At 39.4% G+C, this 15,200-nt stretch overlaps 1 protein-coding gene across 1 annotated transcript in view; it reads left to right on the top strand.

The window, feature by feature from the left end:
* DNM3 (dynamin 3) overlaps positions 1-15,200 on the top strand; it is a 192,520-nt gene that overhangs the window by 13,719 nt on the left and 163,601 nt on the right. Inside the window, exon 2 of the mRNA XM_080407327.1 lies at positions 9,564-9,637. Within this exon, the coding sequence (XP_080263453.1) occupies positions 9,564-9,637 (74 nt within the window). The remainder of the gene's footprint in view (positions 1-9,563; positions 9,638-15,200) is intronic.

Below are 15,200 nucleotides of genomic sequence, written 5' to 3'. Positions count from 1 at the left end.
CACCTGTTAGTTTGTTCAGGTGCTAGACAAATGTTGACAGAAGATTCCCAATGTCAGATCCGGGAAATAGGCTGGAAAGCCTTAGGAGTCTGGACTGAGACCTCCAGCATTATGACTTTGTTAGCGTTCGGGGAAGCATCATCATCAAACACTGTTTTGGTCAGACTTTTAGTATCATTTTTTCTTGTGGTAATAATGCAGTTTCTGGTGAGCAAAGAGATGGGAGATTGTGGCTGATACCGAATTTAGGTATTTGGCTGCACAGACTTTACATTGGCATGGACAATATATTTGTTTGCACATGCTGCAGGCTCAAAGCAGGATAAATGGCCAGGTAAAAAAGGATGAAATGGCTAGAGACGAGAAGTTGTTTGACAGACTTGAATCACTTGGTTTGGAAACATCCCCCTTCTCCCTTCCTTCTGTAATTGTCTTTCTGTCTATAAATTCAGGCTGTGTTTATACTGCAGTTCCCATTGTGTATGCATTCTGGAGGGAGTAGAAGAATTGTATCCAGTTACATTCTAGCTCTGCAAAATAATGTGAAATGGCTTATATTGTACCAAGAAAGGTGATCATACAGTTTGACACCTTGTTCGCCACAAAAGAGGTAAATGTATTTTCACAATGCTTCTGAAGAGGCGAAGTTTTTTGGACTTGGACGTGACGTAGGTGGTTGTATGCTGTACCACTAAGTAGTCTGTGTAGATGGATATGAGTTCAAGACAGTGTGATTTGGGAGGAAGGGCAGGAGCTTATTTTGTCTGTGTGTTTGATGGCAGCACTGAAATTTGCAATATCTAAAATTTTTGTCATGACAGAATCTTCATAGGTGAATTATTTGCTATATGCAACTAATTGTATAGTAGTTAGCTGTTATGCCTGCAGTGTTGGGGACATGTTGTTTTCTTTCTGATCCTTGCAATCAGATTATCTTTTTTTTTTCTGTTTATATCTGATTATATTATGGAGGAAAATGTTTTACTCAAATCTTTTCTAAAGAAACATTGTTAATAGTATTTGGCAGATGTGATTAAAAAGCCCCAACTTCTATTTAGAGTACTGACAATAATTTAAAGTGAGTGAAGAAATTTTGTTGTTTATTTCTTGTATTGAGATACAAAATCTTGATGCATTAGTATTCATCCTGAGAATGGATGGGCTTTTATGCACCAACATCCTATGCAAATTAGTCCTTTCCTAAAGGCAAATGTATCTGATTAAGGAGAATACAGTTGTCCTGCAAAGTCTGCTTTATTCTTTTCGACACAAAAATTCTGAGATTGTTGGGTTTTTTTTTGTGTTTTGTGGTGCTCCCCCTCCCAACCCCTGCTTGGAATTGATGGAGAGCACCATTGGGCAGGAAATAGCAGAAGCTTTTGTACAATCTTAAAAGAGAAAGAGTAAAAAGGGCATTTTCACAAATGGAATTAGGATGATGCAGCAAAGTTTTGGATGCCTGCCAGGGAGGACAGATGCATCATGCATACAGTGGCTTGCCGACGAGACTGCACATTGGCAACTTCCCGATCTGTTAATACCGCAAGCCTACAGCCTGAGCATAATCACTGCAAACAGAGCAGCGTTCATCTTACCACTTTTATGTTTTTGCCTGGCAAGTTTTCATAGCTGTGTATGGCAAGTTTTCAGTCCTATAAACATTATTGAGACTTTAAAAGTTTTTATCACCTAAGAGATTTTTATTTTTTTTTAATACTAGGAAGTGTGTTTTCTTTCCTTGCTTCAGTGAACAGGCTTCCTTTTTTCTGTGCAGGAATGCAATGGGAGATACTGTCACTGCTATCAAAATATGATGTTAGATGTGGGGTACTAATAATGGTCTGTGCCTTCTTACATGGGTGTCCCTTACTTCGGAGATTCTGTTGACTCCAGTTGTCTTTAACAGACTTTAACAGACTTCACCACTGGGACTAGAGTAATTTTTGGCACTGATTTTCTCATAGCCCTATATAGTTTAATGGGGAGATGTAATGATTTCTGGTTGCTTATTGAGTAGAAATGCTGCTGCTACTTAAAGAAAGCATCTTCCATATATGAGAGAAGTATAAAGACAGTGACTTCTAAGCCTGCTCTGTCTCCAGCCTTCTACATGAAGGAGAAATCTCAAACTTTGCTTTCTTGCCTTAATGGTGCCAAAGCATTGTCACTGAACTTAGCTGGCAGGGAAGTGCCCAGCTAGCGTGACTGAAATCCCTTGCCATCTTATTTGAAGTTCTTCAAGGGCTTTTCAAAAATACCTTGTTTCTCACCTTTAGAGTCAATGCTCATCGTATTTCCATGGTTAGATCTGCTTGGGTGGATTGTTTTGTACCGTTCTCCTCTGGTTTTATGTATAGTTGGTTTCAACTCCATAAAAGGGTGAGGGAGGAGAGACACAAAGAGACCTTTTAGGCAGCTAGGTTGTAGTGCTGTGCAAGAGTTTCAAGAATATTATTTTTTTTATTATTATTATTGAATCAACTTGTGTGCTTACTTGAAAGTGATGGATAAGATAATTGGGATGTTCCTGCTTTGGCTATTCAGTTCCAGTAGTTAAGCAGTGGTGATCAAAGATATCTCTGGGTTGAAAAATGGCTTCTCGAAGATATGAAGTTTATCCACCCTGCTTGAAAGGAGGAGATAGTTAACAACCCTAGGATGTCCAGATACTCAGTTTCTCACTCCTAAAGACATGGCCAAACTGCATGGGCTGTAATGTGTAGTTCCTGCTCCTGGATATTGGACTACATCTTGATTCAGCTGGTTAATTAAAATGATCTCTCAGTTGAGGGAAGATTTACCTTGAAAGAATAGTTACTGCAAACTGAGACCAAACTTCATTAGAGAACTCAAACTAGACCCTAAAGTGTTGTGATAAGGATGCCAGCATCTATGCTGTGTGGTTTACAAAAAAAACCTTGGCAAAACTGGTGTTGAACTTCAGTAGCCAATAAATCTCAGACCACTAAGAAGTCCACAGCCTCTTGATGCATTTATCTTGCCTAGTAGGCCTAATCAAGATAGGTACCATTGGCATTCAGTAAAGAGGATTAATTATTTTGTTCACCTTCATGTAAGCCCCCTTATGTTAGGCTGAGATTTTGCAGCCGTTGAACAAAGCTGTGGGAGACGCTCTTGATTGGCAGACATTGTGGCAAAACAAAAAACACTCTTCTGTAACTAATGCAAGGAGGTGAGGGATCAAGTGGTGACTGATAATAAGAATTGGTCTCTGTACTTTGAGCTAATGAGGAACAATATATAGAGACAAATATCAGTGTGATGTAGAAAGTGATGTATACTACTATATTACTGGAGAAAAAAAAAAAGGTACATGGTTGAGAACATCAAAGCACAACAGAGGTAGTGCCTTAAAGCTTTTGAGATTTCTTGAAAATGTGTCCCGGGGTTATCTTTGTACTGTCATTTGGAGGGTAGAGGAGTTATGCTTCTGAAACCACTAAGGAAAAATAAATAGTCATGTCTAGTGTCAGTGATGACAAGCCTGTTCTCAGAAAGTACTTCACCCAATGTTCCAAATTTAATTCCTAAGAAAGCCACTGCTTAAATGCAAAGTACATTTCCCATCACTTGGACTTATCTTGCTCTGTAATAAACAGAAATGTGTGATCTCCTGCTGAGTCCTCTGTGATGTTGGTGAGCACCAAAGCAAGAGCAGGCGAGATAGAATGCGTGTGCATACTTTCAGCATTAAGTGTTCTTTAGTTATAAATTCACTGGTTTTGGCTTATGGGTTTTAAAAAGTGAACCTGAGGAAAGAAGTTAGAAATTATTAATGTGTCTCCTCTGTAGGCTTGCACTGGACCATGCTTTTCCGTGTTTTGTTTTTTTTTGTAGCACTTTGAGGCTAAACATGATAAATGCCAGAAAAATGAAAGCCTTTTGTAGTACTATTTGCCACAGAGCCAGGAGATGCTTGGCTATATAGGTATGTGTAAGTGTTCACTGTGAATCAGTGTGTTCTTTCACACAAGATACGGCCATTCAGCAGCCACCGTGAGCCACAAGTGTTCCTAGTGTGCCAGACTGGAGTTGTATAAAACAATAAACACTGTGTTGGAAAAAGGCCTGGGAAAACTGTTGGCTTTGGGCATAATTGCTTCCTATTGCAACTGGAGCTGTGTTGCAGTCCTTGGGAATAGAGAGCTGTGTGGAATACTACGGCAGCAGTGGTGTTCATTTCAGCTGCTCGTGGAATGTGGTCTTTCTGCATTGGAGGGAAGGTTAGGGTTTTGGGATGAACTTTGAGTTAGTGGAAAAACTTTTATAAGTAACATTACTAATGTTGTTTGGCAAAATGAAATAGATGTAGGTGAACCATTTGTGATCTTCTGTGAGAGAATTACGGCTCTTGTACTGAGCCTGTCTGGTTTCCATCCTTTGTGAAAAATGGGGAGTCTTTTTCTTTCCAGGGACTTCTGATTTTTCTGACAATTCATCACTCTGTCACTCTGTTTTACTTGTTCTTAGCTCTTTAATGCAGTTACTGTGTAATCATTGACATTTTCCTCCATTATTTGATTTCTTGGATTCCTCTTATGTTTTATATGAATTAATTACATTGGTATAAATGTAAATTAATCACCATTTCTCCTGTGTAATACTGACTGCGTAACTGAGGAAAGTGCAGAATATTTCTCAGTACTAAACTGGCAAAGTATAGCAGATTTAAGTTACTGTTTTGAAACCATGATTAAATTTTAAGTGGTGAGGCATCATCGCCCTTCACACAAACTCAGGATTCTTCTGTTTTGTCTTTTTTTTTTTTTTTTTTTTAACATAATAAATAGTGCTAGTGTGCTAGAGAGCTCTTCAATGAAAACTGTTGCCCTACCTGGAAATCCCTTTGGAAAGATTATGTTTATATTTTGTTTGATATGTGTTCTTTTCTTTGTAAGTATAGCCCTGCATTATAATGAGACAACCTCACTGAAGGAGCCCACATCTAGTTTGCTTTTCAGCATTTCACTATGGTTTCTGCCCTTTCTGAAATGTGGAAGGGTGTTCATCTCTCTTCCAGGGGACTCTTCTCATTAATGGATTGTCCAATTACTTTTTCAGGTTGTTTGCTTTCTGAAAATCAGTCAAAGAGTGTATGATAAAGGAAAGACAACATACAGAGACGTGAACTTTCTTTTAATTTCTTTTTTTTTTTTCTTACAATAAAGTTATGTACTGTAGCAAAGACCAGAACCCTGTAGTCTTGTTATGAACTGCTAATGGTATGGCCATTGAGAACCTGCATCACCATCCTGTGATATCAGTTTTTGAGACTTGGGGTTTAGCAAGTCCAATTCAAACTAATATCTGTTACCTATACACATTAAACAAATGTTTCAGTAGATACACTTGTCCAGATTGCTGATATTGGAAATGAGGCAGTATTGGAGAGTGAAGACAGTACAGTTTATGTTATGCAGTTAGACATGAGCTTTATAGCTTTTAGGGTTAAAAATTATTTGGCCTTGAAAATATTTTGCTTTTGGAAATATTTAATGGTATTCTAACAGACGAGTGCATTCTAAGATTTAAGAGTTACTGAAGTGATGTTCTGGCAGACCTGGCTGCGTGCATCTTATTTGTATGTGATACATTCAGTACTGGCTAGGCAACACTGGACGGGCTTTGCAACTGGTCTCTGAACTGTCATGTCACAGCACTGAGCTAGTATAGCTGTTGTCAGCAGAGTGCCTTTTGCTGAAAAGGCTCTGAGAATAAACAATGTAAAAGTAGTTTGATTCTTAATGTAGGATGCATATCTTTTAAAGGAGCATTATCTTTCATTCTTAGCTTTATTCTTGCACAATGTGTTTCATTCTGATTTCCTTGTTACTGTTAAGTGATCTTGCAGTCGTGCACGCAGGTGCTCACAGGCTCGCTCCCCTCACCACAGAAGACAGTCTTTTATCTCCCGTGTCAGTGTCTTGTGCACAAATTCTCAGGCATGTGTTTTGTTCTAGATGGATTTCTTTGTAGCTGCTTCAACTCTGATGTCATTTTTCTCCCAGCTGTCACTGTATGCATCTGTACACACTGACCAAAAGCTGCTGAAAAGCAACTGTCTCAAACCTGTCCTTAAAAGAATCGTGCTGCTCTGACATAGAGGGGCATCAGCCTTTTGGTCAGAAGGAGCCCTCGTGACTTGGCTGTGTTCAGTCTTATTATATTTCTTGGTGCTGAAGTTACTTTTTTTTCTTCCTTCTTTAAGAAACATTTTATTTAAGTAGGCATTTTATGGAAAAATGAGGGTGTGGGGCCATTCCTAATACACTGGGTTGGTTTTTTTTTTTCAGTGCCACTGACAAACCCTGTGTAGAATGCTTTCCATAGCGGGGCGGGGGGGGGGGGGGGGGGGGGGAGAAGACCTGCATCCTGTCTTGTGGATATCAAAGTAGGCATTTCTGCAGAAGCAGTTGTACAATATTTAATCTGATTCCTTTGCTGCTAGAATTGTAATGTGGTACTATTTTGCTTTTCCTAAAAAAGTGCAAGTTATGTCCCTGATTTGAATGACTTTTGTGTGTGTGCTCAAAGAAGTGCCTTTTTCTAGAAGCAGAGTTTATGTATTTATTTGTAACATCTAATTTGAGGTGCACAGATGCCATTGCCTTGTGTCTGAACCTGAAATTTCAAATGTTTAAAAATAAATAAAAAATTTTCTCCATCCATGGGGGCGGGGGCAGGTCGATGTCTCTTTCATAGAGGTAAAATAACCATTCAGTAGTTAATGGCAGGAGGGGGGAGTTTTTTCCTGAACTGTCCCCATGATCCCCTTGTTACCCTCATTCTCAGTGTTTTTTTCCTCTTCAGACTTTGCATTTGAAGCAGAAACATTACGCTCTTCAGCTCACACTGTTTAGTTGGTTATGTGATCAACACAGCTCACCCTCTCACCAAGCAGGAATGTCTCTCTGCTGATGCTTGCTTGAACAGATGATGGGCTTTTTGACAATAGTTCAAATTATTAGAGAGTGTTATTGAATGCCATCTATTTTGGGAATGTTAAGAGGTCGTTCTGAAGGAAAATGGTTGTCTTAAATTTCTTTGTTATTTTGCTGTTGAGGAAAGGCTGGTGTTGTATAACTAGGAGTTGCATTGATGCAGTGTTCTTTATCGCTCAATGTGCTTAGTCTGAAACAGAAAATCATTAAGTCTTTCCAGCCTTTGACTCCCTGAAGGATTTTACTGCCTCATGTGGTGTGGCAGAGGACCCTAGTTTGTTTTGTGTGATCAGTTTGTCCTGAATAGCAATTCCTTTTAGCTTCTTGATGGGAAGATGCTTTTTTTTTTTTATTTTTAATCAGACATGAAATGCTTGAAACTATAATCTCAATAGGGTTTTCTACATCCTGTGTTACTGTCATTTCAGTGTGTACAGAGGAATGAGTATGTTCCTGTTACAATTTTCTCCTTTTCCCCCTGAGAAAATACCAGTAGATGGTACTTCACAGAGACACGGGTTTCTCTCCATTGATAGATACTGAAATTACAATAGACCTTTTTGAAGGCCTTTGGCATCTCCTTGAGCTAGTTCTTGTATCCTGTTGCTGTCTCAAGTGTTGTAAAACATCACAGCAAATTTAAATCAGTAGCCCAATGTTTTTGCATTATCTTTGTTTTAGAGATTATTTGAATTCCTAATTATTTGTGCTTTTGCCTGCAGATCTGTGTTCCAGTATAGAAGTTTAACAAGCTAGTTTGTGTTCAAACAGCCTCTCCATTTGTAGTGTGCTTTTTATCTTTATTTTGCAGAATAATCACGCTGTAAGCGCATGTTAACAGGTACTGAGAATCTAAGACTTTGTTAGAAATTGTTTCAGTCAAAATGCTGGGAAGTTCTAAAGTGGTGTGGTGCACAGCTGACAGCTAGTCTTGTTCCTCAGAGCCTTAGAACTGCTTGTTTATATGATTTTTTAAAATTTTTTTTTTTTTTATTTATGTTTACATGTTAGTTTGAAAAGGAGTTCTTCAGAGCTTGCATCATGGCTAGAGTTGCCATACTTCTCTTCTGCAGGCTGCCAAAGCTTTGTTACCTTTTGGTGCCTGTGGAAAGAGGTTCACTGTTGCATTCCTGAGCCTCTTTACCTGTGACTCCTCAAGACCTAATATCTTCTGATTTGCACAAATAATATCCTGAAGTTTGATGCAGCATTTGTGTGTTTTGTTTTTATAGGTGTACCTTCTAGGCTTGTTTTAAACATTGTAGGTTTGTGTGCTGCCTTAAAGAAACTGCTAAAATCAGGCATCTGTTAAGTAGCAGAAGGTCAGTATGACGATATGCAATGATTATAATCATTGTAAGATGTGGCTTCTCAAGTGGCTTGAGCAGACCCATCTGAGCAGTTCTGACTAAAGGGCTGACAGGGCTGTATCTTGCTTCCTTTTAGTGTTGTCATTCTCCCTACCCTTGCCAAACAAACATGCTGCACATTCCTGCCTCACCCTTTGTACTGGCACTAGCACATGTGATAATACGGTCACCCTCATCAGCTCTGTGATTTGACTGACAATCCATGCTCTAACCATTTGCTGCATTGCTTTTCACCTGAGCTGGAGAGGTGAGTTAGCAATGCTGCTAAAGCAAGCAAGAAAGTGATTCAGCATCCCTGATGTGGTAGGAAAAAGGAGGAGATTTCAATGAACTTAAGCTGATAGTGGAACTATTTACCTTTGAATTTTATTCCTCTGAAGCCCCCTTCACAGCCCCTCACTGAACCTCTTGTGAAGGTTTGTAAGAGTATAATAGGTATGGGAACTGGGGAAGACCCTGGAAAAAAAAAGTCTGTTATTTTGCTTTGGGTTTCTGATCACTGGTTTTGCAACTAACAATTGGTTGAAAGTTTTTCTAGGGTTTCAGTTGCGTAGGGAGTCTCCCTGTCTTTGGAGGCATGGAAAGGATCATGGGGATGCATAATGACATGACAGAGTTGCTGTCTTGGCTTCATTGCTTGCTTTCTGGTCCAAGGACACTCCTTCCTGCTGTCCCAGAGTACTTCTAGTGTTCAGCTTTCACTCGAAAACTGGGCGCGTGTGTTGCTGGAAACGTTATTTGAGGATTTGAACTGGCAGAAGTGTGTGAAGGAGTAGGTGCAGAGTCCTGGTAATTTGGTTTGGCCAGAGCTTTGGTGTGGTATGAGAGAGGCTGTGTGTTCATATGTCCATATCCTCTACAAATAAAGTATATGGTGCAGACATGTTTATTTTGGAGAGCCTGATAAATGTGGGCATGGCTTCAGGTACTCTTACTATGCAAGGTGACTTTTGAGATGTTATGTTATTTGTCATGAAGAAAGAGAATTGGTAATGCCCTGAGAGAGTAATTTAGTTTTAAAAGGTGTTTATCTAATTAATGACTTGCTGCTATCTTGAACCAAAATTAACAGCCCTACTTTATAGTAGTGTTTGATGTAAATCTGTCCCCACCAAATTTCCATTTTTATTGCAGCTGAAGGGATAGAGGAGGTTCTAAATTAGTCCACTATCTTACATAACTGGACAATGCTTTCAGGGCAGTAATTATTTTTTTTTTTTAATGTTTCTAGGGATTTTCTTCCACGAGGTTCTGGAATTGTAACAAGACGACCATTGGTCCTGCAACTCATCACTGCCAAAACAGGTAACCTCCTTCTCTTTTTGGTTCAATGCCTGGAAAAAGTGCTGATGTACTTCAGCAGGAGTTAAAAGAAATTCCAGAAAAACTTAAGCAGTGTGAAAAAAGGTGCAACTAGACTGGAACAAAGGCCCACTGCTTCAAAACTGTATGCTCAGGACCAACTAATCTCATTGTCCCGTCTGGGAAAACATAAAATCTAAATCCTAGAGTAAATTTAACCCAAGATCAAACTTGAAGAAGTGGAGAAACATTATTACATACAAAGTGTTTTAGAAATTAGCTTTTGATTTATTCATTTCTTGATGAGCTTTACAGTTGTATTAGTTAATACACCAAAATTGCTGTACTTCTACCTGTAACTCGTGCTCCAGTGTACACAGATTTGATTCCACGCAGCTTGTTTTCATGACTTGTCTTTTTTGGTTGGGCTCACTGCACCAAGTAGAGCAGAAGGTAGACTGGGGGATAACAGAAGGTAGACTGGGAGATAACAAGGTTTCTGTGTATTTGTCTGGTTGAAAATAAAAATACAGTATGGTATACCACTGAGCTGTGTTGACGTATTGAGATCTTTCATCAGAATTCACCACTCGTACTCTTCCAAGAGGCACTTAATCTGCTGTTGTGCAGCTCAGTTCCCTAGCATACATAAAAGCAGCTACAGTTTCCCATCATTCAGGTGTTGTTGTTGTTGTTGCTTTTAAACCAGTGTAAGCAACAAAATTGCTTTACTATTGACTTCTACTTAAAATAGTAAAAAGAAATGAAACAACATCCAGAACAGCATTTAATTAAGTAATTAAGTTTTTGTGCATTTTTTTTTCCCCTAAAAGGTCTTTTCATTGTTCAGCAGGCAGGTAGACTCCAGTCTGCCTAGGCTTCAGTTTTTTTTCTGAATTACTGCTTTTAAAGCACATCCATATTTTCAGTGCCTCTATGAATTTTTCTGTAGTGTTTATACTGTGGAAGGTAAAGGGAAAACTGTGGAATCCAGTATTTCGGTATGCTCAGCTTAGAAACTAGGATTTTCAAGTGTGTAATATGCTTGTAGTGCTTTACATATATTAAAAGATGAAATTTGTTTTAGTTGGAGATATGAACGCTTTTGCCATTTTGGCTTATGTGGCTTTTAGTCTCTGACAGAGCATGCAGAAATGCGTGAATAAGGCCTAGCTATGGAGAATCTTCATCTAATTTTCCCAGCACCCTGTAAGAGCAGAAGAAAGAAAAGAACTGAGCTCTGTGCTGGCATTACTAACATAATGACTAAACTGCAGGGACATGTGAATTAGTAAGTAAACTCTTAACACTCTAACCTCAAGTAGTTAATACTTATTCCTGTACATGCATCCTAAACTTACCCTGACCGGTCTGTGTTGCTCTATTGTAAAATCATCATTGTTGCTTGGTTAAGGGGGCAGTGAAAGGGCTTCTGTCTTTCTGGTATTTTCCCCATTAATATGTTCACATAGTATTACTAGCTTTAGATAGACTTCTAGGTTTTCACATAGGTACCTTGTCTGCTCAAGAGCAGTTCTTCCTTGTAACTTAAGTAGCACAACAACAACATCAAAAATTCTGGAGAACTGAGCTTCAGCCTAATTTCATGTTTCCTAGATGCCAAGACATACTTCTCCCTTTGGGAAAAGCTGCGTATTTCTTGTTTGGGATTAGATGCCAAGACCTTTAAAATGCAAGCTTTAATTGTTTTGTTACTTTCTTTAAACTTTGTTCCACTGTTGTTGTTTTTGGTGGTGAAATTCCAAATAACTTTATCTTTTAAGCCACCTTTATCTTTCTGAACTAATTTTAAAAAAAGAAAATAAAGAAAACTACTTAGAGAAGCACAGTGTTCTTTTACAGGAAGCAGATACTGGACTGATTTTTATCAAGTTCATAATTATCTAAAATGTTATAGAAAGTAATTAGAGGACTGTATCAGGTTCTTGCTGCTGTAGCAAACTTAACTGATCTCTAATCCTAAAATCTTTCTTGACTCTTTTAAAAGTAACTATTCTTAATCTTATATTACTCCTTGGGAGGGAGGGGGCACTTCCTATATAGGTGTGCAGAGATGACGGCAAGATATTTTAGTAACGTTTTCGAACTGGCTGAAAATCTTTTTGGAATGTGAGTGTGATTGGCAGAGGAGGTTAAAGCTTCATTTCGCTTTGAGTCTCTGCACTAAGGGATAAAGATTGGCAGCTGAGGCATTTGTGCACACCCAAGTAAGAGGAAAATTTGACCACTCATCATTGGGGTTGGACATGTCATGGAAGGGAGCAGCAGGATTTGATTGTGAGGAGTTATCAGGGGCCCTCCAACATCTGAAAGACCTGACACATCTGGCTAAAGAGCTGTTACCCCTGTGAATATTTAATACTAAGAAATTTATCTCATGTGTGGAGTGGTTTCTTTAGAATTTTGTTTACTTCCCCTTTTTTAAAAAAATCCTGTGTAATTAGTACAAAGCTATTTTGTAGTGACCTGTTGACCTGCTTTAATCACTAGCATATTTTGATGGGAACAGTACAATTCCTAAATGGCTTTACGCCATTTGCACTTCCACATCCATGCAAATACTGTACTTTACTGAAATCTTGGAGGCAAAGACAAAGATTTTAATTAAATATGCCAACTGACAAGTCAGTCTTTAGTAGCTGTGACTATTTCCCTGAGTTTGATAATGTGCAAAAAACCTAGTAGCATAGAATGAGTCAAAATATGGATGTTAAAAATAACATCCTCTGAAGGACTCTGACTTGTTCTCGGCTATCCTGCTTTGAATCTCTTTTGAGACTGCCCAGCTGCGTTTCAAATGAAATGGTAAACGTGGCCTGTATCCAATAAATTACATACTGGCTAGAGGAGGGGGAGGGGTGCAAGTCTGCACCTTGTAAATATTTTGAGGCTCCAAGGTGCCTTTCTTCTTGCAGTGAAAGGCTGATACTCATTACTTGTCCCAAAGTGGTTCATTGGCAGTCTTGTAGGTAGGGTCACAATTTTTATTGTTGTTATTCATTGTGTGTTTTCAGTTCAGTTGCTGCTCTTCACTGAAGAAAAATGGTATATTCACTGTCTTGCTGAATTGAACCAAATAAGCATGCAGTCTTTGTTCTGTAATAAACAGACCTAAATTCTGGAAAAGCATCTTTGTTTCATATCCAGAAGTCACAACTGAAAAAAAACAAGTTTTTGTCTGACATCAACCATGCTAAGCAATCCAAGTGCAGCTTGATATTCTCTCTGGTCACTGCATTTGGCCCTGGCCAGTTCCACCGCATTAGGAATGTCTAGTGTCAGGTCTAAACAAGACTTTTGTGCCTTTGTTATATCTAGTCTCTGAAGGAGCTCAGAATAGAGAATGGTTTTGGAGAAAATAGTCCTGCATGGGAAGATGCAATTCAGTGAGTTTTTGGAAGGCACAGGTGTGAACAGGGGACTGTCAACTGGGAGGTTATCTGATGGGGAACTTCAGGTTTTACCAGGCAGGCAAGACAGCTGTGATAAATTAGCTGAGCCATTCAGAGGATGTATGTGGGAGAATTCCACCTGCTCTTTTCCTGGATGTTTGATGTGAGGGTCTGATGTCTGAATTTGGGCAAAAGGCATGCCAGTTCTTTTGGTATTTTCTGCAGCATAAGGTACAGGGAGCTCATTCTTTCTCACCAGACAGCATTTATTTTAAATACTAAACTGTTGTGGTATTTCAGTAGTTACCCATGAGTGCAGAGAGCTGGTCTCTCACTTAGGATTTCTTTTCAGGAGGAGGAATGCATTACATATGCCTGTAGTTGTGCTTTTATAAGGATTTTTCCCTGTGTGTCTTTAAGATGTAATTGTTGGCAAACAGCTACCTGGGATGAGGTTTTTAAGGCTGTGTTAGTGTTCAGTAGTCTTGGAGCAACATGGAGTTCTGTGTAAGGTACATTAGTTCCATTTCAACTTTTAAACTTCTCTCTGCAAGTTTTGCCAGTAAGCATGCTGATCTGTAGTGATTTGTCATGTGTTACCATCATTTCTTGAAGGAGGGCTAGTGGGCTGGTGGGTTTTTCTTCCTTTGAGTTGGTATGTCTTAATTTGTGTTAAAAACTATTTCTTAAGCATTCTAAGTTTTTGTTTCACAACTTTCAGTATACTTCCTAGCGTGGGGATTCTTTGATCTGATACATCAGCAAGATTAAATACTTTTTGCAGGAGATAATAGATACTTTTAAATGGTTCTGCTGAGTAAGTTTTGGCAAGGTGTCTTGTAAAGTGGGGGTAGATTTTCTTAACCCCAGGTGTTTGATCTGTCTCTCAGTGCCCCAGGAAAGCTAAGACCCTTGTGCCCGACCAGTCTGTCAGCATCCTGTTACAGGGACCCTTCAATGAACGGTCCTGCTGGATCGGAGGGCAATTCAACTGACGTGTTCAGAGAAACACACCAACAGCATCAGGGGGACCCCTCGGCAGGTCCACCCACTTTATTCGAGTGTGTTACCTGCTGCCAGTGGCTGCTAGCGCTCATGAAGGACTAACACTAACAGTTTATGGAATAACACTATTTATTATAAAATTGTGACAAATTAAGGTTCGTGCTTGCTGGTGATAGGAACTGTCTGCAAAAACAAACCTGAAGTGATAGACAACCAACACATCAATCACTAATAACAACTAGTGTTGGCTATTTAGCACTCATAAGACAAAGTTCTTACCCAATAGGTGTACCTATGGAGGAGAAGGTTCAGCCTGTCAACTGATCCCAGAAGTTATGATGGAATCTTCCCTAACTTCTCCCCTCATTCATTCACTTTTTATACTTTTCTTTACTCTCAGGTGGAGCTTGAGCGGCTCTGGCCCAAGATTCTTTTAATGTTGGTTGGTGTAAAATTCTCTTGCTTCTCATTGAAAGATATAGCTGATAAAAAATATGAAGCACATGCTCAATGAGGGGATGGTCATACCTTGGAGGTAGGTGACTTTGGTGGGATCAGTTTCCTTAGGTGACCCTTGCTCATTATAATCATTTTATCTAAGGAAAATGATTTTGCCATAGTTGTTGGCTCAGCAACAGACATCTCTCGTATGTCCCATTTGATAGCTGCTATGCAGCTTATCGGCTGTACGGTACCATCAAGTTCCCTGTCCTGCAGGGAGCCGAGCAGAGCCTGGCCGAGGTGTTTCCACTCTGCTGCAGCCTCCACTGCTCCTCTAGGATGGCAGGTTGAGTTGCCTAGGGAACCCTGGTGGAGTAGATCCGGTGGGTGCCAACCATCCTGAAAGTGGCAACTGCAGTTAACCCTAAAAAGGTTTCTGTAATACTACAACTTCTGTAGTACCCCAGTTTTCTCTAATTTCCCTCTCCCTCAAGGGATTTTCCCACAGAAGGTGATGACTTGAAACACCTGAGAAAGTCTTGAGAGGTGAGTGGGGGTTTTTTCTTTCTTTTTTTTTTTTTCTTCTTTTCCCCCTGTTGCCACACATTCTGTATAACCTTAAGCAATCTCTTATTCCTCTTACTGTGCTTTCTTCTGGCTATGGAAGTGAAATAATTACCTGGATTTCTTGAGACTGGATAGTATGT

Source organism: Falco punctatus, assembly GCF_963210335.1.
Source record: "Falco punctatus genome assembly, chromosome: 11".
In the NCBI taxonomy this organism is placed as follows: Eukaryota; Metazoa; Chordata; class Aves; order Falconiformes; family Falconidae; genus Falco; species Falco punctatus.
The sequence above is the reverse complement of the archived record's forward strand: the minus strand, read 5'-3'. Positions and strand labels throughout refer to the sequence as shown.